This window comes from Fringilla coelebs (assembly GCF_963513975.1).
Source record: "Fringilla coelebs genome assembly, chromosome: 5".
NCBI classification, from domain to species: Eukaryota; Metazoa; Chordata; class Aves; order Passeriformes; family Fringillidae; genus Fringilla; species Fringilla coelebs.
The window spans coordinates 54,889,507-54,915,867 of NC_140033.1; the positions used below are offsets into that span (position 1 = coordinate 54,889,507).

The 26,361-nt window shown below is 40.4% G+C and overlaps 1 protein-coding gene across 1 annotated transcript in view; it reads left to right on the forward strand.

Annotated features, from left to right (window-relative positions):
* The window catches only part of VWF (von Willebrand factor), a 119,549-nt gene that overhangs the window by 77,276 nt on the left and 15,912 nt on the right, over positions 1-26,361 (forward strand). Inside the window, exons 32-45 of the mRNA XM_084205314.1 lie at positions 449-613; positions 2,872-2,915; positions 7,136-7,313; positions 10,264-10,484; positions 11,411-11,603; positions 12,262-12,603; positions 15,801-16,006; positions 18,345-18,447; positions 18,580-18,654; positions 19,180-19,284; positions 19,725-19,930; positions 21,200-21,349; positions 24,170-24,280; positions 25,564-25,747. Of these exons, the coding sequence (XP_084061440.1) occupies positions 449-613; positions 2,872-2,915; positions 7,136-7,313; positions 10,264-10,484; positions 11,411-11,603; positions 12,262-12,603; positions 15,801-16,006; positions 18,345-18,447; positions 18,580-18,654; positions 19,180-19,284; positions 19,725-19,930; positions 21,200-21,349; positions 24,170-24,280; positions 25,564-25,747 (2,283 nt within the window). The remainder of the gene's footprint in view (positions 1-448; positions 614-2,871; positions 2,916-7,135; positions 7,314-10,263; positions 10,485-11,410; positions 11,604-12,261; positions 12,604-15,800; positions 16,007-18,344; positions 18,448-18,579; positions 18,655-19,179; positions 19,285-19,724; positions 19,931-21,199; positions 21,350-24,169; positions 24,281-25,563; positions 25,748-26,361) is intronic.

A 26,361-nucleotide genomic window follows, 5' to 3' on the forward strand; every position in this document is an offset into this window, starting at 1 on the left:
AGATTCTTTTTTTTCATTAAGAAAGAGTGAAGATGTCATTAAGTCTGCAGCTGCATTTTGTTTCATTTCATAATAAGATCATGAATGATTTTATTATGCTTGGGACTAATAGAGCTCATCTTAGCTAATGGTGTGATTAGAGCAGCACCATTTCAGTCCTTAGTTGCCTTTAGCCAGTGTGGGGGGAATGATGCAAGTAACACATGAAAATTAAATGTTGGAGAAAAACTTTTCTCAATTCTATTTTTTTTTAGAAACAAATGAAAAAATAAAAATTCTATTATCTTTAAGTTGGAAAAGACTTTTAAGATTATCATGTCCAACCATTAACCCAGCACTTCCAAGTGCCACATCCTTTAAATACTTCCAGGGAAGAACACTCCATGTCCATAAGCAGTGATTTTCTTCTGTGCCTTGCCTATTTCAACTCTTCCTTCTCTTTTCCTAGGAGTATCCGTGTTCCCAGTTGGTGTTGGGAACAGATATGATGAAGGGCAGCTGAGGACTTTGGCTGGGCCATCAGCTGCTAACAGAATCATGAAGCTCCAGAATTTTGAAGATTTATCCACTATGATCACATTGAACAGTGAATTTATCAAAAAAGTGTGCATGGGTGAGTCCGAAAGTCATGACCTTGTGTCTGGAGCAAAACACAAAAATTGAAATGCAAAACCAGGATGATTTTTCTTGATATGAGAAGGCAATCAGATGCTCTGTTGTGAGTGTTCCACTGACAACCATCACAAATGCTGACCTAGACCACCTTCATTTAGGTGTGAAACCAAATTTCAGCCCTTTAAATATGTATCCAGCTGCTATTCCAATTAGCCCAATTCCAGTAAGGTTTTTAGAACTTCTTAGGCCTGAACTTTCAAGCTGCCATCTTAATGAAAATCAATCTTGATAAAAATCTTGATAATCAGTACTCAGAACTGGTCAATAACTGAAGGACACCAGGAAAGTTGAAGCTGTAATGAATGAATGGGGCATGTTTCAGAAGTTTCAGAAATGTTGTTAGCAAAGATTTCAAGTTATGTGTTTTTCAGACATTGTTATGTGCATGTCTACAGAAAATTCAGCCAAAATAGAAGGCAAAAAGAAAAATAATAAAAAATTTCCTTTCCCAGGGAAACAGATACTGGAAAAAAAAAGTGTGAAATGTTTTAAACAAGCATTCATTTATTTGTAGATGACAACGCTTCTTCTCTAAGGAACCTTGCGTCAACACTGACCAGGATTTTGCTTCTTTACCTCCTTACCTCTGGATGTAGATATTTATCCCTCCTCTCATTGTTGTTATTTCTATTCCAATAACATCCACATGTTCTCACCACAAGCCACTGCCTCGTAGTGTTAGTCATTGCACAGGTTTTTGCCAGCATTACGAGGGCTTAGTTACTTCTCCACTGCAATAAATGGACTTTTTTGTGGAGCCGAGGACCTCTGAGAATGAGGAAGTTGCCGAGTGTTCACAGTCCAGCTTGGAGATATCTGATCAGCCTCCGCTGGGATCACTTCTGGCATGAATCTGGCGTAAAATCTCTCCAGAGCATCAAACAGCTGCCATTTTCTAGATTTAAACAGCTGCCATTTTCTTTTCTCTCTTTTAAAATAAGCTTTTAAAGATGCATTTCCTCTCTTCACACTGTAAACCATGTGACTTTTCTTGCTGTAAATTACATTGATCCAAGATTTAGGATGGGGAGCAGGAATTTGGAACCAATAATTATTTTCTTATTGCAATCTGTGCTGTAACCTCTCAGTACGAGAGGTGAAAGCTTTGTATTTTTTATGAAAGTTTTTCCAACAGCTCAAAAAGCTGTTGAACTATAGGCAATCTTGAACTATAGAGATATTCATCACCTAAAATCTGAGAAATGTTGCTCTCAATTTTGCTGATCGTGAAGACTTTGCTAAGGGGTGACAAACTATATATTTTTTTTTTGGTGGGGATTTATTTTTGTTTGGATTTTTTCCTGTTTGTTTTGTTTTACATAAATTTCATACAATCTGTAAAGCATAATTTTCCCCTCTAGACTCATAGAGTTGGATTTCTCATGCAGAGGGAGTCTTGCCTTTTGTATGGAAGTGTACCAAAAATAATACCATTAAAAAAAGGTTTTAAAGAGTTCCTAAATTATTTCAAAATACTTTACTTATCCTGGGAAAGACAGAGCAGAGAGTGTATATAGGGTAGCATAGTCTAGTATTCTACAAAGAATTTGCTAGTCAGTGTCTTAATATCCTAGAGAATTTGTCATGCCATAGTACAAAAATGAAATTGCTTCCAAAATATCTTTAGGTGTGTAGTGAAAGCATGCAAACATAGAAGCTGCAATTCAGTGTGTATCAGTTTAACTGATTGTGTGAAAAAAATGCTCATCACAGTCATGACTAAATGTAAGGAAACTGAATTTGGGTGTTCTTATTACAGCTATTTGTGTAGTTATGCAGCATTGGTCTTCCTGCATTTAATAAATGTGAGTGTGGGAATTGTCATTACCTGATAATTCCCAGGAATGTTCTCAATGGATCACAAGACTTTGAGGTAAGGCTGGACTGTGCCTCAGAGCCAAAGCCATGCTCATCCTTTAGGCACCATCTGGGCAGAGCTGTGGCTGTATTAGAAGTGCAGCCCAGTTATTGCTCACAGAGTATTTTGGGACCACAGTCATTGTTTATGCCTTCTGTTACTTATTCTTGTGCTCTTTGGACAAATGCCTGCAGTCTTCAGGTAGGGATTCACACCTCTAGCAAACTTCTCACAGCTTAAATCAAGCTTCTAAGTAAGCAATCTGTATTTTGGTGATCATCACTTAAAAGGCTTGATAAGGGAATGGGATGACTAAAAGATGTCTGCTTCTCTTTCAGACCCAGTCAAAGAATGCATAGATGAGGATGGAAACAAAAAGAGAGTAAGTGAATTGCCTGCCTTGGCCATCTGGCTTTTAAGTTGCAAAGTTTGTGCAAGAACACAAATATCTTCACAGTTAACCTAAAACAAAAAGCATGGGACAATATCAAGAATGATTTTGGAAGAAGAAATTGTTGGATTTTGAACTGGTAGGATAGCTTTGCACACAGAGGAGTCTTCCTCTAACATTATCTCATCTTGCAGAATGTTGAATGTTATTGAAGTCAGTGCAGAACTACTGCAGAACAGTGACAATGTTTGTCTTCCCTGACAGCAAAAAATGCATTTCCATCTCTTGGTGAGAAGACTTCTGGGACAGAAGTGGCCAAATAAAGGTGCATGTGCAGGGGCAACCTCATTGTCCAGCCACTGTCCTTCTGCTGAAACTACAAATACCTTGTCCCTATGGCAATTTTACAGGAAGATAATTATTGTGTGATAGTTATGTCTCTAGGTAAAAATCATCTTTTTTGCAAGGAAATCAAATTTCTTGGAGTTAGTTTGTGCAAAAGTTCTCCTTAATCCTGAGAAAATGCTCAGAAGTGTGAGTGAGCTTGTCTAATCTCTCAAAAGTGATCCCACTCTAAGAAATGGGTGTTCCAGATGTTGTTAATGGTTGAGATTCTTCATCTCAGGTGAAAAGCCAAGCTTTTTCAGAGTATATCATACTACATGCATTGAAAAATATTAGCATACGCTTGTGCCATGTTTTCTAGTGGGGATCAGTTATGAGTTCTATTCTGGGATTCATCTTGAATTTCCAGTACATAAAAAATATTTCTTTGGTTTTTCCCTTGTGAAGACATGACTGTGAAGGAAGGGTGTGGGTAATAAATGAATATGAATTACCTAAAACCAGTAAATATATCAAAGCTGCTTTACATAGTTGGCCTCAATCAGCTGATCAGAGCACAGAAAGGCTTTAGCTAAATCAGACACAAAGTATAATCTGATGGCTTTGAGGCTGACAGCTTAAGAAAAAAAAAACCAACAAACAAAAACTAAACTTGAAAAACTTCTTTATTAAGACAATAAAAAAAAAATCAGATTTTGTTTCAACTGAATGTGACCAGGCCTCTGGGCTCCTAGAGGCAGACACGGGTACGTGTATATAAGTGCTGGGAAGGCTAAACTTGAATTTCAGACATGTCAGGTTTCATTTTTGGGGGTGATAAACTTAAGGCACAATTTCTGTTCTGGCTGGAATGCTTTTAGAAGGAAACAGACTAGGCTCCAGCTCATATAAAAATGAACCACACGTTCAAATGGCAGCCTTTAGGGGAATTTTGAGTTGCCTCTTCTGTTAGCCAGGAAAAATAGGTATTGGAAGGCACTGTGAGGCTACAGCCTTCTGGAGCCACTGTGGAAGTTCCTGCCTCTGTGGTGCAGCATCCTCTCCTGTGCCTCACTGGCTCTAAGGTGCCGCTGTTCTGTTCCCCTCTTCCAGCACAGCCCACAAATCCACAGGAAGGAAGAATCAAGGCTCTTTCTTCCCTGATTCAGAAAACACAGGCTTTTATATCGGCTTCATAATCTTTCAGGTGTTGCTCAGAGAATTCTTGCAGGAGGCTCAGCTCCCCAACTGGGATGTCTGTCATGCACCTGGAGATTGTGGGAACTGATCTCCTGCAGTTTGCAAGGAAATCTGAGTTCTCAGGATCAAAAATCTCAGCCTAAATCCTATCAGTGTTGGGAATATTATATTTGTTACTTTTTCGTGTTTTGTTTTGTTATTACCCCTACCCTGGAAGTGACTGTAGAAGGAATATTCTTGATTAAGGTCGTTGTTAGTAGCAGATCAAGTGTGCTGGATAGGCCAAAAATCCATCCAACCCTGTCTCTTGTGTGGCCAAAAATAGGAGCCAGGGAAGCAATGTTAATAAATATGTATAAAAATTCCCTGAACTATCCTAGCCATAAACAATTTGTTGCTCAGGGACGCCCTGAGCTGCAAGTGGCACCTTTTTGTATTGGCTAATGCTTGATAGTTTTGTCCTCTGTGAGTTTGTTCAGCTGTTCTTTGAATCCTTGGAAGTCTTTAGTACTCATCAGGTCCAGTGGCAAGGGGTTGCAGGAATGCCAAACATAGGCTGTGTTAAGAACACAGCCTATGTTTTAATGTTTAAATTTGACAGCTGGCAGGATATCAGGACAATTATGATAAATTAGCTTTTAGTTTTTGGTTTTTTTTTTTCAGAGTTAATTTTCATTGTTAGCCTTGTTTTGAAATTTAGAGGCAGGTATAAAGGTGGTAAAGAAGTGTAGGTTTTTGTTTTATAATAGTGATATTTCCTCATGAAGTGATTTGTAGAGCAATTTGCATTACTAGGCTGTTTAAAGTGGCAAACCTCATGTTCCTGAGCTATTACCATGACTTTTCTAGTATTGTTCAGGTCTTGGCTTAAGGAAGAGACAAACAAACAAATAACCTCATCTAAACTAAGAGATAACAGCCAAGGGAGCTGCTGAGGTGTGTGGGTGTCTCTCCTCCAGATGCACAGCAAGACCAGAGTGTGCATGTCCAGGTCTGTAGGTTCAGAGCTCCCTCAGAGAGGAAGTCTGAGGCTTCCTGTAGCGTTCTGGCAGACTTACCCTTCACAGCTTAGAAACCCTGATTTTGCTTTCCTTTCTGTCCTGCTTTTGCTCCTACAGTTTCATATCAATTGGGATTTAGGCTCTCTTTATCTTGAGAGTCCTGTGTTTTTTTCTCTGCACTAGGATTCTTGGGGTTTTTTAATCCCTCAACTTTTTTTTTTTTTTTAATGCCTTGTGCTTTGCTTTTCTTGTCCAGCTCTTAAATGTTTTCTAATAAATGTCCTATTAAAGAGTGACTAAAACCAATTAAAATGAAATATGCATGGAAGCCAGACTTGCACAGCTGTATATGTACCCTTCCAGGTGCTTCCACTTTCAGTGAGTTGTAGGAGAGACAACTGTAATTAAAAAGCATTCTATTTCTTCCTATAAAAATACTTTTGCTGGCCTTAAAGCTCTTTCTATTACTTTTTCACAGCCTTTTCTAGGCTCACAAGCCTGAAAAAAAGTATTAAGCAACTTTCAGTTACCTTCTCAAAGTCCTAAAACATATAAAACAAGTCCAGTAAATTAATCTGTATTTAATACGTAATTTTTTGTGGCCGCAAATCTGGGAGTTCTTGTTTAGACTTGATGGGATCCTGTAGCTCAGAGATACAGATAAATACTTTCATAATTACAAGAATTATCTGTGAATGATGTTGTTACCTAGGTATTTTTATCCCTTTTTTCTTCTCTTCTTCTCATCTATGGGAGATGTCCATACCCAGCATCAATTCTCTTCTTCCCCACATTTCTGCTTGTGAATATCAAGGAATGTTACCCAGCCCACAGAAGCACCCGTTCACTTGTACTGGTATTTCTAGACTCACCTCTGTGGAGAGAACTCTGGGAAGTGCTGTTTCCCACATTTGGGGGTATTCCTGAGAATGCCCACTTCAGGGATGAACGCTGTTTTAAAACTCATTTAGCCTACTTATGGACTTTAGAGCTCTGTAGGATTGGGGCCAGAGAGCTCAGCTTTCTGCAGATAGGAATCTTGAGACACTGCACATCTATTTCTTATTTCTCTGTCATTTATTAGTACACAATCCTGGTGCCTTAAAATTCAGACTGTCCTTTAGAAAGCAGGAATATATTTTACATTTAATTCTTTAGCTCTACAAATCCACTATGTACACTGATCTGGTATAGGAACAATTTCCCTTTGGGAAGAAAGGAGCTGTTTTAGAGTTTCAGAGTTGTTGACAAAATAACTACAATATTCCATGCTTTCCTAGTTTGGAACAAATAGAAATTCCTGCTGTGCTCTGACCATCTGTGGTTTATGAAAAATAAAGGATTTGAAATTTAAAGTAAAGCTGAGTGGAATGCTTTGTTACTCTGTTCTCCATGCATGTTGTAGGATGGCTGGGCTTTAACTATAGGTGGTAGGAACAAAATGTCTCCTATTGCAAACTTTTATCTTTAGCTTGGAATTTCGGCCTGCTCCTTAGTGTTTCTAATTAAAACTTTCTCATCCTCATGAAGTCCTTAATACAGCGCATTCCATTATCTATTTTTCCAAGGCTAATGTGAGTAGCACTGCTGTCAGTGTCACTTCACTTTCTGGCTGTAGTTCCATGACACCAGCCAAACTTTGCATTTTTGGTTTCAATTGTTGTATATCTGTGTTTCCCTCCCTAGCCTGGTGATAAATGGACATTACCAGACCAGTGCCACACTGTGACCTGCTTCCCAGGAGATTACACAGTTCTGGAGAGCCACCACATCAACTGTGAGAGGATCCCAAAGCCTGTGTGTCACAGCAGCCTTCCTGCTGTTAAGGTGGAGGAAACTTGCGGCTGCCGATGGATGTGCCCATGTGAGTATCTGTCTGTGGGTGCCTCTCCCTCCCCACCACCTGAAATGTTTTGACCACAAATGTAATGCTGAATGGAGCTTCTCAGCCACTGGATAATTTAAAGGTGACCAGTGTGGGGGGAATTGCTGTTTGATTGTTATACAGTCCTTCAAGAAAATAATTATGAGTGTAAGAGCCTAACTGATGCTGGCATGCCTAATGCTACTTGCAAGTTCAGGGCTACTGATTTTTTGCATTAGCAGAGTGACAGTGTTTTATCAGGGAATCTCACACTCCATTTCCAAAGGTGTGTGAGTTGGGAAGGAAGATGTACAGGAGAAACCAGGAATTTATCTCAGCAAGCTGAAAGCAAGAAATGGATTCTTGGTCCATCTTGGGGCTTAAGGGTTTGGACTGCCCTCAATCAAGAAGGTGTAGTACAAAGACATCAACAAGAAATTCTCCCTGCTGCCAGATAACCTCACATGGAGTGTCTGAGCAGAAAGGCTGAACACTGTGTGATTGGTGCCTGGGCTGGGATGACAGGAACAGGAATTAAGTGCATCCACTCACATTTACAGGATTAGAGGGATGCAGTCCTGAGGCTCGTGATCTATTTATTAAAACTTAAGTGGGTTTAAATCTAAATTCATATGCTTACTTAGAAGTAGATAAGAACCCTGTATGTATATACACACACCTCCTCTTCACAACATATAATCTCAATTTAAAATGTCCTATGCTGAGCTGGCTGATTTAAGTACAATTTCTTCCAGACACTGCTTGAAATACCAAAGCTCATAGCTGGATTTTGATCCCTGAACTCTTAGACATACGAATTTGTTTACACCCATTGTTTTGGCATTTCCTAAAAGTGTATTTAATGATCTAAAAGCTTAACACTTGAAATCGAACATTTCTGGTTTGCTACAAGGATTTTGAAAAAGTAGAAATATCTAAAATACTTAAGACTATCCGTCTGAAGATGTTTAAAAGATAGTCTTAGTGATACCCTTAAGAGGTGCATCTTTATTAAATTTCTTGATCCTAAACACATAGCTAGCAACATGAGGGCATTGGCATGCAAGACATACCTTCATAAAAAATCTGAAAGGAGTTAAGGAAAATAACCTTTCATACTGTTAGCTGATTTTCTGGAAAAGCCCTATAGGTCACTCAAGTTAAGATGAGCTAAGAACTGTTTGTCTCTTTATAAATTTAATGAGCCATGGTACTCCAACTTTTTTTCCCTGAAGTTGTCCAACTTGTGAGGGAAAAGTAGGTCGCTTTCATGTTGCAGAAGGAGGGAGCAATCACCCCCCCCCGCCCCGCCCCTTCCCCAGCTGATTAAAAACCCCTGTGGGTCAAGTCCTCTTTTAATGACTGCTCAGTGCAACCATGGTGATTCTGTGCCAACTAAAGGAAGATCTGTAGCAGCTGGAAATGTTGATTCTGATGCTGTGTGGAACAAAACTCTCAGCAATCAGAAAAGCAGTGATGGGCATGGCCCAAGAGGTGATGAGTAGGAGCTTAGTGTATGGCAGCGCCTCTGTTGTTATGGAAGGAGGCTGGTTAGGCACCCATGAAAATGCTGCTAAATTGACTCATGATTCACTCATTTGGAGAGCTAAAACACAATTTCCAGCCATGGCTTAACAGTGTGGATGATGTGACAAATGCTTCTGCAAAGAGGAAGTCCTTGAAAAAGTGTTCTTAGGTCATCTGAGTTCTGAGGATAGTTCAGCAGTTACATAGCAAAGGTGTTTGCTTGCTGAACTAGCTACCAATTTTACAGCAGCATGATTTGCAATGTGATTCATGGCTGTTGTGTGCCCTTATACTACTTTGAAATAGATCACATTAGTGCATTTTGTGCTACAGAAACCTATGAGAAATTTAAAAGGATTCCCAGTACCTTAATTTTTTTTTAATGTTCATGAATAAGTAAAATTGAGAAATGTGGTTTTATTGCTATCTTGTTTCATTATTATTTGTATATGAAATTTATAAGCATTTACAGTAAAATATCTCAAGATGCTACAGTGCTCCAAGGGCCTGCCTCCCTTCCTCCCTCCCTCCCTCCCTCCCTCCCTCCCTCCCTCCCTCCCTCCCTCCCTCCCTCCCTCCCTCCCATGCTGTTTTTCCTGGGAAATTAAATTTGAAGGTCATTGACTAGGAAAAAGATTATTCTCAGCTAGAAGCAAAGTACTGAATTATTAACAATGGTAATTTTCCCCCTTACATGTTTTGTTGGAATTGATTTTATTTGCCTTATTATCCTTTAAGCAAGAGATTTGAAAATATATGAGCCAGAAGCATCAGGTTTCGTTTTGGTTCTTCTGGGATTATAATCTTCCTTGTTTTCCAGTTTTTGGAGACAAGAAAGTGTTTATAACCCACTGATCATGACACTGAGCTATCAGTTAGCCTTTGGTTTATCCTGTACATATTATTTCTCTGCAGTTTTCCTGTTTCCTGTCTGAAAAACAAAGTCCCTGGGTATCAACTTGTGATATGTCTGATAAGGGTGAAATAGTGTTATTTGGAATCAAATATAGCACTCTACATAACATCATGCAATGCAAAGGTTGAACAGTGTGTTACAGTCTTTCTACTAACAGTAAAAGGATTTCCCCTGTTTAATTTTTACATAAAATCTATTACTAAATCATGTTGAATGTGAATAAGTTTTAGGCAAAGGGATTTTTTACAAGTTTATCCAAATCTTTTACAATACTTATTGTTCCCAGACAGAGATATTGCGAAAAACCTCCATATGTGATGAAGGATTTACCAAAGTTTCCTGTCAATGTTTCCAGCATTTGCAATTTATTACCTATGTTTCCAGCATTTGCAATTCATTACCTTCCTTTCTTTCCCAATTAGTTGGTTCCCCATGCCCACAACAATTGTGAAGAAACAGTAAAATTTAAAATGTTTTAACTTTTTTCTTGTTGTTGTTTATTTTCAGGCGTCTGTATAGGAAGTTCATCTCACCATATTGTCACTTTTGATGGGCTAAATTTTAAGCTGACTGGCAACTGCTCCTACACCTTATTTCAAGACTTGCACCACAATGTTGAAGTCCTGCTCCATGAAGGGCCCTGCAAAGCAGCACCCAGGATGAACTGCATGGACTCCATCGAAGTGAAGCATCATGGTGTGACAGTGCAGCTCTTCAGTAGCATGGCAGTAAGCAAACACCATGAATTCATCTGGGTATTGTCTGCTCATGCTGCAGAATCAGGTTATGGGGACAAATTTCATCTCTTGATCCAGTTTCAGCCTATTTTTAACATCTCTTCTCCATTTCACGCTACAATCAGTGTTCACTTAATGAGACAGACATGTTTCCCCTCTTGCTCTCCCTGTTGTGCTCGTGTGCCAATGTCAAAAACATGGGATCTGGAGATGTGTCCCTGACACTTCTGCCAGAAGGCAGGATTACAGACAGGATACACTGCAGTGTGATTCCCCTCTTTTGGTCCCTCATGCTATATTTGGTCCATGGGAGAGTGCTCTGTCCCTCACAGAGCTGCGCCTGACTGGCCAGCTGAAAGTCTAGGGAGTTGCTTCTCACCTCGCGTGCAACTGGACCTCAGCATTAGAAGAAAGGGTAGCTTAGCATGCATTACTTCTGTTTCATAGGCAGAGAATATTCAAACTCAACCCATTTTTCAGACTCTGGCTGCTCAGACATACAGGTGTTGGCCAGCTTGTCAAAATGATCTCTTCTGACTCATGCAGCAAAACAGAGTGGACCAAAACGCCTACACCAAGTTCTACATGGTGCTGGACAGCCTTGATTTCCCCTGAGACATCATTTGAACCTTGTAGTAGGAGGCTGTTAGTCTGTAAACATGTGGTGCTCAAAGAGTGCACTTATATAGGAAAGTGTTGGAAGAGTTGTTCGTGTAATTCACAGGATGGAGGTCAAGTATTTCTGTATGTTTTTAGATTCAATAGACACTTTCAGCTGGCAAGATTGTTTCTTATGTCCAGATTCAGTTGGATCTTCAGGTATTTGTCAAGTCAAAATGTGCTTCAACTGTAAAATTGGGTTGATTTGTAACTGCTTGCTAGAACTGATGTGATGACCTCTTTTTTTTTTTAAACAGGTGACTGTTAATGGTGAAAGGGTTCTTATCCCCTATTCCAGCAGCTTGTTTGAAATCACTGTCTATGGAGAAATAATGCATGAAATCAAGTTCTCTCTTCTCGGACATAATCTCACATTTACTCCGAGAAACAATGAATTTATTCTTAGACTTAATTCCAAGAGCTTTTCTTCAGGAACAAAAGGGCTTTGTGGTAAGTTTGAAAGTTAGTACTTTTAAGAGCTTCCTATTTGGGCCTGAACTTCTATTTATTTATTGCAATTTGTGAATCTCCAAATCTCTGAATTCTCCGGGTGAACTGGTTCCACACTTTTGGGGGAATACTGGATATCTGTGTTAGTTTTTCTGCTCTCACCCCCAATGTCACAACTCACTGATGCCCAGTAATACTTTAGAAAGAACAGCAGAGACAGCTTTCTGCTTTTTCTTGCTTCAAGTTATCTTTTCAAGGAGATTTGTGGTTTTTTTTTTTATATGGATTTAGTTTTAGATTCTTACAAATTTACTTCTGTGAGAAATCTGACCAGTACTTGCAGTGAAGGTGAAAAGATTGAGAGGGCAACTGCTGCCTGGGTGAGTTAATTCTCTGGTATCGTAGTCTGGTATCCTCTGTATAGATGCAATCTATACAGAGATTGTACCTCTGTGGCATGACCTGTACCTCCTTTAGTGAGGAAATGAGAAACAAGACCCAGGGTGTTTAGGCCTCTATTGACAACAGCCGTAAGGAATATCATTAATTCCTCCAGCCACCCCAACCAGCATCATCCACCCCATCCCTGGTTTTTTCTAGGTTTATTTTAGCGCTGATTATTCAGAGATTTTTCTTTTCCTCTTACTCACCCTGCCAGGGCTGTGTGACCAGAACCACGTCAATGACTTCACGCTGCGCAATGGCTCTACCACTGCTGACAGCAGCGTGTTTATGCAGGACTGGATGGTGGCAGAGCCGGGCAAGGTCTGTGCCAGCCGGAGGGAGGACAGGTGCTCCGAGCGCGCATCCGGCCACTGCCACCTGCTGCTCTCGGAGCGCTTCGCGGAGTGCCACAGGGTCGTCAGCCCCAACACCTTCTACGAGGCCTGCATGGAGAGCAGCTGCTACGAGGAGGAGGCCTGTGAGATGATCACTTCCTACGCTCACATCTGCAGGGAGAATGGCATCTGTGTAGACTGGAGAACACCTGACGTTTGCCGTAAGAGTTTTATTCTGTGCTAAAACTGATACAGAAATTGCCGTGCTTTGGCATGTCTCATCAGCGTCATATTAATTTTTTGAATGATCCAGATCAAGTTTATTGTACAAGTGGTATTGCAGATCTTGTAACTGGTTGATCACCCACTAAGCTGAATGTTATGAAAGAAGTGTTTCTTGGTAAACTGCTAACTGATAAAATTCCAGGCTAGGGGGAAATAAACTGTGAACAGATGACCACAGCTATGTGACGGTGCCTGGCTCTGCAGCCACCAAACTTATGTGGCACCAGGTTTGGGCTGAGAGTCTGCTAGGCTCTTTAGCAGCAGATATCATTGCTTTGATACAGACTTTGGACGATCTGATGTGGACAGAGAAACTCATAATTTGGACTAGTGGAACTGCTTCCCAGCCTGTCACTGTCACGCCTGGCACACAACAAGACTTTTCTTTGTAACAGTTTCCCAAAATCCTTCAATTTCTATCAAAGCTGAAACTTTTGAGAATGTGGTGGAAGAGCCAGTGTGATTTTAAGTTTCTGCTACAGGGAAAATTGGGGAAATAGCCTCTCTTTGTGGTGTCATTTCTTGCCAGGACATTCCAGCTAGGCCTACTGAACCAGCTGTAATTTGCTTTGCAAATCTGGTTCTCCTGCCTGGGTTTTGCTTGTGTTTTGGAGGTGAGAAGTTTGTGCTGTGTAGGTATTGCAGGATGTAGGTATTGCACATTACCAGAACCCAACCAAGGCAAACAAGACTAGAGCCAAACATGCTAGAACCAAACTCAGACTTTGTATACCTTCTCTCCTAAATTCTCATAGACAAGTCGTTCTGCTTTCTTTTCCTGTTTTTTTTTTTCCTATTATTTTTCATTCCTGTTAGGAGGCATACCTAAGATCTGCCAAAAATGCAAGGTGTCATTAAGGAGAAGTAAATAACTCTTGAGATGACTTATTCTCCACCTTCTCCTGTTAACCTTTCTGCAATGATGGTTGCAGACATGCAGATAGTCCCTCAGCATGTCTGGTTTAGCCAAGTACCTTAGATGTGGATGTGTGTAGGAATTTTCTTTCCCATATTCCTCCTCACAGAGTGTCTTGATGTCCCAGTTGGTTTTCTCACCTCCTGCCTCTCTAATTGAGTTGCTTATTGTTGCTTTGCCTTCTTTCCCTGGATACTTTTAATTTCAGAACTGGACAACCAGTATCCTAAAGGCATGATATAAACAAACAAACAAACAAACAAAAAGTGTAAAAAAAATGCTGTTGTTTCATATTTTAAACTCAGACTGGAGGAATGATGGGATATGAAGTCAGGAATGTCAGTGTGAATTTGGCCTAAGCCTCCACTTAATGTTTGAAATATATTTCCAAGATCATAAGTTACTGAACACAGTCTGTTTGGAGTATAGTCTAAGAAAGCAGAGGGAGAACATTGCCAGTCATTTTCCAAATTCAGTGCCTCAGCCAGACATTGCAAACCATAATGTCCAAAGCTGGATGTCAGCAGATTGCCTTAATAACTCTGTGCAGTGTTCATATTCCTACCTGGTTACATGGCCTGTACAAGGATAGAAAAAGAGTTGCTCATTTTAACACTAATTGCATGAAAGTCTTAAGTGTCCCAACAGTATCATCATTGTCCTTCTTCCAGCTAATGCCTGTGTGCAACTGACAAAAATTTAAATTGTCAACATTTGATGTATCCAAGTTGCATTAATGACTAAATAGACATTTCAGCTTGATAATCATGCTACCACCATATGTTAATAATAGTAGCACAGTTCTGGATTACCTTGCTTCCCTTCTCCCAGTCCACTGAATCCCTGGCATTCTTGTAGAATTTTACTTCAGGTTTTGTCATTCCATGTTGGGACATTCCAAACAGTACAAATCCTTCCTGATTGTTCTTTCTGGGTGAGTGAATATACTCTCTGGAATTCAGATACATTCAGCCTGAAAAAGAGAAGGCTTTGGGCTGACCTCATTGTGGCCTTGCAGTGCCTGAAGGGAGCCCAAAGGAAAGATGGAGAGAGGCTCTTGACAAGGGCCTGGAGTGACAGGACAGGGGAGAATGGCTTCACACTGACACAGAGCAGGTTTAGATGGGATATCAGGAAGAAATTGTTCCCTGTGAGGGTGCTGAGGCCCTGGCACAGGGTGCCCAGAGAAGCTGTGGCTGCCCCATCCTTGGCAGTGTTTCAGGCCAGGCTCTGAGCAAGCTGGGCTAGTGGAAGGTGTCCCTGCCCATGGCAGGGGGCTGGAACAAGATGGTCTTTAAGTCCAGACCAAGGCATTTTATGAAATATGAAATAATTTGCTTTAACATGGAAAGGGTTAATGCTAAAGACTTTTTTTTCTGTCACCACTGGCTGCTAGAAGAGTATGTGCAGACAGTTTAGCTGATGTTTTCTTGTTTGTTTGTTTGGGAGCTCGGGTTTTCTCTCAATGTTTTTCATCAGGGGACTGAAAGAAAGTTTTATAAACCTCATAGCAGTCACAGGCTGGGAAATAAACATTTTTTCTAATTGAAGTTGTAGAGAAAAATAGACTTAAGGGAATACACAGTATGGAAGCTGTGTCCATAGGTTTTTTAGCTGTAGCCCTAATTTTGTGTTTGCTTTTAGGGACAATATCCTCAGGTTTGTGAACACATAAGTAAAAACTTTGCTGGCTTACAGGACTATACAACTTTACTTGATTCAATTAATTCTGTTTATAAGACAATTCAGTTAAAAAGATGCAGAAATCCAGCAGGTTCAGTTTTGAAGTACCAAAATGTTCTGTTCGTTGGCTTTCTTTAGTTGTGTGGGAACACTGCAGCCTATCAATTAAAAAAAAAAAAGAGAAAACTTTCTTCAATGCTTTACTCTGTTTACTCTGTCTTGGCTATCTCTTAACCATGCATTGTTACCATATGGATATGGTTCTAAATTCTTGTCTGTGGCCCAGTATTGGAAACAAAATTTGACAAGTGAACACTCACCCAAACCAATGTATTGGTGAGTCATATGTTGCTGCTGATTCATGTGGCCTGAAAATATGGTTTGCTGATTTGTGCTGCAAGGGGTCAGATCCATTCTTTGGGTGATGGCTTTCTAAAATGGAAGAATTCTGAAGAAAGCTAGATAGGAAAGATTGATTTTAATTTCTTTAGATCTCTTAAATAAAGGTAGTGTTTTCTTCTCTGTCTTTCTCAGCAATGAAATGTGCCCCACATCTGACGTACAACCACTGCTACAGGGCCTGTGTGACGAACTGTGAGAATAATACCAAAGTCAGTGTCTGCAAGGATTATCCCATGGAAGGCTGCTTCTGCCCAGAGGGAAAGGTGATTTTTGGTGGCAGCTGTGTTAGTGAAGAAGTCTGCACTGAATGTGTCAGTGAGGATGGCACACACCACCAGGTAACTGACTATGAACACAGCAAACTCTGGCAGTGGCTGGAGTTCACAGCTTTGAAAGTAAATCTGTTTTCCCATTGTATACTTTATTTTCTGGCTCAGTTCCTCCTCATCTGCTGGCTGTCAGCCCCGTTTAGCTCCCCTAGTGTGAAATTGGGTGGGACTGGATATAAAGATCACAGATGGGACCGTACAGACCTGGAAAGGCATAACAATTCCATGTGGAAGGGTATCTAGAGGAAAGAGAGGAAGAGTGATGGCATAAGTGAATATTTACCAAGATAAACATCTCCATTCAGCAGATTTTGATGAGTAATGACAATTTAGTCATAAATCCTTTAATTAAAATGTCTTGTATTGTCTTTGCAAAGCACACTGAAATCCTTATGTGGGGCAGTGGAGAGACAGGCATCAAACTCATCTCTGTGTGACCAGAAAAAGGACCCAGGGGATAGCTGGAGCTGTGCCAGAGGAGGTTTAGGCTGGATATCAGAAAAGGTTCTTCCCCCAAAGTGTGTCAGGCACTGAACAGGCTCTCCAGGGAATGGTTACAGCCCCAAGGCTGCCAGAGATCCAGGAGCGTTTGGACAATGCTCTAGACACAGGGTGAGATTGTTGGGGTGTCTGTGCAGGGCCAGGAGCTGGACTTGATGATCCTTGTGGATGCTTTCCAATTTGTGTATGAAATATTTCCAGTGGTTGGTGGGGAGTGGTGAGACCAAGTCAACCTTTTGTCAAGTGGCACTTTGTCTGTATATCTATCTATCTATCTATATATATTGGGTTTTTTTGAGGAGAATTATTCCTTCAATGAAATTAATAATTTTGGTTTTACTGAAAATCCACTTTGCTTAGTGAAGGCAGTCCTCTCTGTGGCAGTATGGGATTGGGAAAAGGTGTGGATGCTTTTCCACGGCTGCAGTGAAAAATGCTGTTGATTCCAGCATCACACAGTGGGTGAGTCCCCTGTTCCAAGTAGCAGGGATGGTTCCTTTTCTCTCCCAACTACTCAGCTCTTAGAGTTTGCACATGCATCAGCCAGTCCTCTTCAATCCTCATTTTTGTTGTAGGATTTTAAGGAGAAGGGACTTTAATTGCAGTGTTTTATGGACTTTTGATGTTTAATGAGATTTTTGGGGAGGATCAGCTTATGTACCCATTTTGCCTTTCCATCGTTGCAGGCTTAGCCTTGTGAGCAATATAATAGGCACTTGGATCAGTATTTCCTTGAATTCTTTCTTTTCTTCTGGTGTTCATTCCTCTGATTTTTTCTGCCCTAGATTGTGTTTGGGCTTTTGGGATTTCAGTCCCAACACTCAAACAGGGTGGTTTAAAACATGTAACTATCTCTGAGTATAGGTGCAGTATGCTTAGATGTGTCCTTTTTTTTTTCTTTTCTTCCTTTCTCTAATGGGCTCAGCAGAGTGTTAGTTTTAAACCATGCTCTAGAGTTTTCCAGATGACAGCATTTTTTTTGTGGCATCCTGACCTACTCTACATGTTCTCACCCAGAACCCGGATTGGTTGTGCAGATTAAAATGTCTGATAATGCATCTTTCCACTCTTACCTCCCTATTCACATGGGTGTTAAATGTGCGTAGTTCTGTGTGCGTAACTTTGACTGAAGCTTTAATATCAATGATTTCCAATCTCATGGGAAGGAGCAGTGATTGAAAAATTATTCTCTTTACTGGTGGTTTCTGATTGTGCTCATTACCCCCAGGTAGTCAACAGAGTGATGATTTTGGTGTTAGAGGTGATATAGTGCTTTTCCAGTCTTCAGTCCACTGCAGAGTCAAGTGATGACACTCCAAATAGTCTTAATATAAAAATATGTGCTCTTTATTTCTCTGTGTTGAAGAATTAGGGAAATTCAACACAGAGAAATAAATAGTGCATATTTTTATGTGCATAGGAAATTCTTCTCCATTTTACTAATTAGGGAAAGCAGACACTTCTCTGTATTTCCCAAAATAATGCTGTTTCCCTTATTATCACTGAACATGCAATCATGGTATGTAGTAGGACCAGTCCACTGTTACACACAAGAGCCTGCAATTGCATTTGTACCTGAGCATTTTTGATGCTTAAAACAATTCTTCATCCCATCCATGCATTCTTTACATCTTTTGCTAAATTGGCACATGAAAGTCATTGCGGAATTATGTGTCCCCATAGTTTTTTACTGTTGACAGAGCAACCAACCCTTCATAGAGAAATCTTCATAAACCTTCTGATTTTCCAGGTTAATGTTACTCATCCTCACCCACTCCCATTCTTCCATCCCATCATACCAGAGCATGGGATTTCTATGTAACACTCTGTTGGGGTTTTTTTCCAGCACATGGAAACATGGATTCCTGAGAATGAGCCCTGCAAGATCTGCATGTGTCTCGATAACAAGAGGATAAACTGCACGGTCCAACCCTGCCCGACTGTCCAATGTAAATTCAATATTACTCAATATTATAAATTAATATTATTCAAATTTAGTTTTGTGACTGGACTTGAATTGATGCTCTGGTTCCTGGCTTCCTAGTTTTTATCCAAACTTGTTTTATGGATGTTTTCTCCAGCTGTCCAGTGTGGTCCGTGTGAAGTCGCTCGTCTGCGCAAGGGCCCTGGCCAGTGCTGCCCTGAGTACGAGTGTGGTATGTTCTTGTACACTCTTGGAATCTTCTTGGTCTGTACTTTTACCAGATATTTCTAAGGTATACAGTCCCTTTAAAAAAATATATATTTAATTCAGTGCTGCATTTTTGATACCACTGAATTGTTGTACAATCATCCATGTGGAAAACCAAACAGGTCCTAAGGATATGAGTCTCCATTCACTTCCAACTTTGTCTCTCTTTCTGCAGTAGATGAGGAAGGGAGTGGAGGGATTTTTTTTTGTCTAAATGACATTAGAATGTTTTTTTTCTCAAGCATTTATTTTTGCATCATCTATATTTGCCCATTAAATATAACATTAGAACATTAATCTGCATAATCAGAGCTTGAACACTTCTCCTGAGCTATTTTGAAAACAAACTCTGACCTGTTGAACTCAGATGTACTTCATATTTTAAGACAGCAATTGAGTGTAAGTTTAATGGGGATGTGCATGTGTATGTGTGTTTTCTTGAGGACTAAGTAGGCATGGTTTTAACCACTCTCTGAATTTCTGCTCTTAGTGTGTGACCTGGTTTCCTGTGATTTGCCTCCTGCCCCCGTCTGTGAGTTTGGCCTGCAGCTTGCCCTAACCAACCCTGGAGAATGCAGACCAAATTACACATGTGGTAAGATCATTTTTCCTAGCAGGGAGTGACACTGGAACACTGCATTTGAGCAACACTGACAACTTCCTTTAGGCATTATTTTTCCCCCCTGAAAGGTTTAATTTTGGTACCAATAGATGTGTAATGATTTCCCAGACTTGGCAGAAGTATATTGCTGGCGCTTGGAGTACACTTTACTCTTGGACATGTGTTTCCTGACCCTGATGCTTATTTTATAAATCTTCTTGTTTGTGTATGAGACAAGAATTTTTTTCCGGGGCAGAAACTTTTCTGAGTTCCCGAACCAGATCCTTTTATATCTGCGTTACTCCTCAGGCTTCAAACGTGTTTATAACAGTTTGAGGTGGTGAATAATGCCTTGCTGCCAGAGAGCTGTCCTGTTCACTGACAGCACTCTGAAAATCCATGAGCTTGACATGGTGCCTGCCTTTTCCTGCCAGCCTGCAACAGGGAAATGTGCAGCTCCACCCCAAGCCTTTCCTGCCCATCGCACCGGACGCTGACCGTTGTCAAGATGGAGTGCTGTGACAAATATGAGTGTACCTGCAGCTGTAGGAATTCCACGGTGAGATGCCCTCTAGGGTATCTCTCCCAGTCTCTCACCAATGACTGCGGCTGTGTATCAACCACCTGCATTCCAGACCAGGTAAGGGAAGTGTAATGTCTTTTCCATGGATGAAAGTGTCTTTTCCAGATAGAGTGGCAGAACCAGAGCATGCAGGCAGCCAGCTAGATATGAATAAACCCCCAATGAGACTGCTGGAAAGTGATTCCAGGGCATTTTAATTTACAAGTGCCTGAAAAAACCACAGTATTACTTTATACTGTTGCTTTTATTACAGTAATTTATTTTGACATACCCAGTCAATTTTTTGTAACTTTGAGATAATATTAAAAACCATTTGAAACTTAAAGGTTACTCAAACATCAGGAATTTCAGAGGTGATTTTTATTTGCAGATGACACATATACATACTTTGGGACAACTGCCATTACTATATAGTCTTCCAATCCCATACTAAATTTGTTGACATATTTGGTACAGCTTAGACCTAAAATTCCTTGTGCTCATTCATTACCTTTGTCTCTGTCTGAGAAGGTGTTGTGTCTTTTTAGAACTATATCACCACTTTTAAGTTTTTGCCAAAATATTATTCTGCATAAGCTTCACTAGGGTACATTTTCTTATTTTGCCAACCTTTTATTAATTTGTTATAATATTTTAACCTTTAAGATAAAGTTGCTTAGGGAAGAGGTTGCAGGGCAATGTAACTTTTTCATTAAACCTGAACATAGAGTTACCTTGTCTTGCAGCACAGGACATCTACTTTTTATTGTCCATTTCTAAGTAGTTCATGCCCTTGCATAATTCATTTTATGTGTCTGAGACTTACTTGCTCTAGCTATATAAATAAATGTTCTCTCTTTATTACCAAGCTGCAAATTTATTAATAGGAAGTTCAATATAAGGGATGGCTCTGCTTTTTAGGGGTAGCTGTGGTGGCCAGATGATACAAGAAGATGAAAGCTTTTAGCTCCAAGTAGGATCTCTTCAGATCAGATGGTTTAGGTGGAAGAAGTTTTGTCTTCAAGGCTCCTTCTAGAGGACTTACTGTTTATTATCCCTAAATATTGTCACATTATACTTACTGGGAAACTGAGACCCTGGGCAACTCCACTGACTGCAGATAAAACTCTCAAATGTATTTTCTGTAAAATGGTAGCTTTGTTCTTATTTTTCCTTTCCTCAAGAGGCTGACCACAATTTTAAGACCTGTAGCATTTCTAAGGGATTAAAAATACTCCATAGAATTTATGATTGGTTACACACCTTAAAATGCAGCCTTTTGGAGCCAGCAGTGTGCCCTGACAGCAGCAATGTGCTCTTTTATGTATGAATTATTGCATTTAATAGGTCTGTGTGCACAACAATATAGTCTATCCTGTCGGGAAAACCTGGGAAGATGGATGCAGGGAATGCTCTTGCAGCAGTCGGAGGGATGATGTTACAGGACTTCAGATGACAGAATGTCATGAAAAAGAATGTGACACGTTCTGCTCTCGGGTAAGTAACACATAAACCAATACATTACCTAGCAGAGCCCTGGTGGGGACCTGCAATGATCCCTTTTAAGCCTCCTTGTTTAGAGAGTAACCAGAGAAAATTAGGAAAATAAGTGTTGTAGCAATGCATTATCTTGGGAGCAGAACCTAAGAGCATGAGTCTGGGCATTATTGACTTTATTTTAGGGTAATTGTTTTAGGATTGCAGATCCTGCTGCCAAAAAAATCAGTGATAAATTTATTTTACATTTTGATAGAAGAAAGACATGTATCCTGAAGTGTCTGTCACTTACACCACTTGCACAATAAGTGTTCATGATGTCTGAAGTTCAATTGCAGATGTCTGTTCTAGCTCAAGTTCACTTTCTGAAGTTCCCATTTCAGCTCTGTCTGTTGCTAAGCTCTGCCTATTGTAGCAGTAATAACACCTCATGCTGGAACCTTTATTGTGTTTGGACATCTGCAATATCCTATAAAACCCTGTGGTTTACTTTTGGAAGCCTGCAAAGGAAGCGTGAGCCACTTTGTTATATTGACTTAGATGGTCAAACAGGAATAGACAGATAATTGGTACAAGGAGTTGGTAGAGGATTGTGATTTAAGCCAGATATTAGGAAAAGATTATTCTCCCAGAGGCACAGGTCCCCAGGGAATCGTCATGGCCCAAAGCCTGGAAGAGCTCAAGAAGTGTTGGGACATGGCGTGATTGTTCGGGCATCCTGTGCAGGTCCAGGAGCAGGACTCGGTGATCCTTGCCGATCTCAAATACTGCATCGTTCTCTCTGACCAACCAAAAACCCCTAATTCATGAGGAAAAAACCAACAAAGCAAGTGCAGAGTTTGGTGACTAAGTCTGAGGATGCCAAATGCGGGGAAACCATGAGAATAGATGTGGCAGATTTTACCTGTTGCAATACAATCCCTTTAGTTTCTGGGTGTAGAAAAGACTTTTCTATGTTATGGCAATTTTAATAAAATATCAGGTCTAAAGTATCTGGCTGTGTGTCAGCTCATAGCAATAATTTATCAATAATTCGTTATTCCAATAAAATCTCATTCACGCAGACCTACAGTCCCTTGACATTGCAGCATCAAAAAAATCCGGTTAAAAACAAATAAAAAGACTCGGTGGAAACGATTCCAGTTCCTTATGGGAATTTGTAATTTCTTCGGCTTCTTTAATGTTATCAAGGCTATACAACCAAATCTGTAATTGTTAGACTACCTGGATGGCTCAGATTTTTTTTTCCTTGGCTTACTCCTGATTCAGTGGATATACATATCAAGGACATCAGCAGTGCTGTCATCCAGTTTGAATTGACCTTAAAATTATTTTTCAGTTCAGATTAGATGGCATTAAAAGTTTTATTGATATCAAATGCATACTTCAAGCATGAATCATTACTAGGATGATATTTAGACTCTCTGCTGTTCCTGGTTATTAATTTCATTGCCAGGTGTTAGAGTTGTGCAGTATAATTTTTGTCAGTGTCATCTGATTTCTGTGAAAACAGCTTGGCCTTTTTTTTTATCTTGCTACATTAACAAACAAACAAACAAACAAAAAAACCCTAAAAAACCCATAGCATGTACTAGCTCCTGGATTTTTACTTCTCTTAAGTTTGCCATGCAGAAAGTGGCATCTGATACTTCAGATGCTTCAGGTATATTTAGCAGATAAAAGTAATGTAAAACCAAATGCTCAACAGCACAACTGTTCTCACAAAGCTGGGTCAAGGTCTGGCATCACATTTTATGATGTTATATGAAATAAACTTCCATATCAAAGTCCATTGATTATCAAGGTTTGCTAATGTGCTTCATATTGCAAATCAGGGACAGTTCATGAAGGGAGGGAGCAGTTGGGAATCCCTCAGTAATTCAGTTTGACCAAAATAAAATTATGCTTATTTTTTGCAGGCATTTTTCACATGAGCAATATTATGTGACAGAACATCTTTCCTTGAACTCTGTACTTAGATCAGAGTTATCTTTTACCCCTTGGAGACTGCCTGGCTATTACATATAGAATATTTTTTTGCTTTCTTGCACTTAGATATTTCACTGTTTCAGTATTTGGCTGCTTGCTTTTGGAGATTAATATGTATTAAAAGTGAGAATTGGGATTCCTGCTGTTTCTGTGGGTTGGGGTTTTTTTTTGACCTATTTTGTGGGATTTATAAGATTTTTCTTTAGTAGCAGAGGGCCTACTGTTAAATTTTCATGCTGCTTATTTGGTTTTCCATAAGACGGTGCTAGACTTTGATGAGATACATTATCTCTAGTGTTACATAGTAGTTTCATTTTGTTATCTTTGTAGAATGTTTTTCAAATGCCTTTTGCAGGTAAACTGTTGCCTTAAACGGTGTTAGACTTGACAGTGCTGGGTTAATGGTTCAACTTGGTCTTAAAGGGTTTTTTTAACATAAATGATTCTACGAAAGATCAGTCAAAACCAGTCCCTGGATTACATGTCTGAGAAAAACAGATGCTTAAACACAGATGTCTGAATGTGCTCAGACTGAATCCTGCCCTTGAATTTTCTGGAATGGGAAGGGCAGTTGTGAGTGCTGGTTAACCTCCAAGATGCCACAAGAGCAATTTTTACCTTTAATTTGCCTTTGTAAAATACTTCTATATATATAAAAAAGGGTTAAAAATATTTAAACTCCCCTCGTAATTATATCTGTCCTTTTTCAAACTCTCGTTTTCATAAAAGTTTGCTAACATTAAACATAGATTCTAAAAGAAAATGCTGGAATTGATGTTCTTGTTTGCCTCCTCTTCCTGGATCATGAAGTCCTTTTCTTTCCTCCTCCAGGGCTACAAGTACATTGTGCCAGAAGGGGAGTGCTGTGGGAGATGTCAAAAAACTGCCTGTGAGGAGCTGCACTTTCAGCCTCGGGGTGATGAAGATCCTCCTTTGCATGAGGTGAGGCACCAGTGGGATGGACACTTTCCCTCCTCGCAAAAGCCCCTTGGAATTATTTCGTGTTCCATGGAAGGAGATGAAGATGATATCAGCTCTTTCTTCTACATATTCAAGCAGCACTGAGAGACAATGTTTTGAGTATTCTGTGACCTACCCAGTCAATTCCCACATGTGAATCCTCCCCGCCCTTTTCTGGGCCAGATATTTTGTGTACAATCACTAATTTCAGCCATGGTGGCTTGAAAGAATGTTCATTGGGTATGATGCCTCCCTAGGTGCCAGCTATTTGTTTAAATTATCCCAGTTAATTTGTATTGCAATCTGCTGCTGTCTTAAAAAAAGAAGCTTGTTAAAGTGCTGTTTTGCAACCTGCCTTTTTCCTTGTTTTACCATGAAGATTTCTTAATGTGGATCATTATAGTTCTCTGCTTCATCAAACAAGCCTTCAGAAGGCCTATTTTTGTGTCCCACCATCTCTCACTGATTTTTTTTTTGTCCTAACACATTAATAATGATACTCTGCAGTCTTTTCCTTGCTATGTCCTCTTGTAACTCTTCTGTCATTAGTGAAGAATTAAGAATTTAACCCACTAGAAGAATGCATTTCCAAACTTTCTGAGCAAAGATGTTTGACTGTGGTTGGGGACCTAATCTTGAGTTTTGCTTCTTAAAGTGTATTCAGAGTTGTATCAGTGAAGGAATTAAACTACAAAGCAGTGAGAGCTTCTTCCAGCACTGAACTGTGGCAGCATCTTCCTCCTGGCTGCTGTTCCCTGTCTGTTCCCACAAACAGCACTTGAAGTTCCTGCTTTGTCTGGTCTGTGGGTGATGGTAATAAGAGAACTATCAATAGGATCTTGTCTTTTCTACATTTGCAAGTGTTTCAGGTCCAGAGCCTATTGCTAAAGCCTCCTTTGGGCTTAGCAGAGCAGATTGCAGCAGAAAAAGGGGCTGCTCAGCTGAACTGCAGTGCAGCCAGTCACCAGGGAATAAATGCAGATTTAACTCCAGTTAGGAGTGCTTTTCCTTCTTCACATGTTATTTGACCTGTCCCTTTTGAAGGATATTCCTCTAATTCTTAATCTCTACAAATTCAGCATGCTCTATAAACTGATTGTCATGGAAAGGGTTTGTGGAGAACTGAGTGACACTGTTTCTGATGCAGTAAATGTGCTTTTGACAAGACAGCATCTGGCTGGGGTGGCTTTCCCTCTATCCAGGGGCACAAATATCCCTCTATCCAGGGGCTGCTTGTGTTTAACCCCCTCTCAACTTCCCCTCAGGTGGGCACGCAGTGGCGATCCTCCCGGAACCCCTGCATTGTCTACGAGTGTGTCCGGGTGAACAAGGAGGTTTTTGTGCAGCAGAAGAATGTTTCTTGCTCCCAAAGGGATGTGCCTGACTGTCCACAGGGAACTGAGCTGCGCTGCGACCAAGAGATCAACTGCTGTCCTTCCTGCAGATGTGGTAAGGTTTGGGGCATGGCAAATGGGATCACTCCAGCATGAATTGTTTCATGGGGTGATTTTCTGGCTCTCAACAACAATTTTAAAAGTGTGTTTTGGAAGCATATTCCCACTTTGAAGGGCTCCTGTGTAATTCAGACACTGAGTACAGAAGCAGCTGCATCCAAAGCCCCATGGGCAAAAGGGGAGTGGGGGATTCTGCCTTCCAGTGCCTAAAGGGATCCCACAGGAAAGATGGAGGGAGACTGTTGACAAGGGCCTGGAGTGACAGGACAAGGGGAAATGGCTTCACACTGACATAGAGCAGGTTTAGGCTGGATATCCAGAAGAAATTGTTCCCTGTGAGGGTAGTGAGGCCCTGGCACAGGTTACCAGAGAAATTTTGGCTGCCCCAGCCCTGGAGGTGTCCAAGGCCAGGTTGGATGGGGCTCAGAGCAACCTGGGCTAGCAGAAGGTGTCCCTGCTCATGGCAGGGGGTTGGGACTGGATGATTTTTAAGGTCCCTTCCAAGCCAAGCCTATGATTCTATAACTCCTAACATAGTCTTGACTCAAAAATCGAAATCAAAACATTTGGGTAATTTGCCTCAATCTGGGAAGACTCACACTGGTCTTT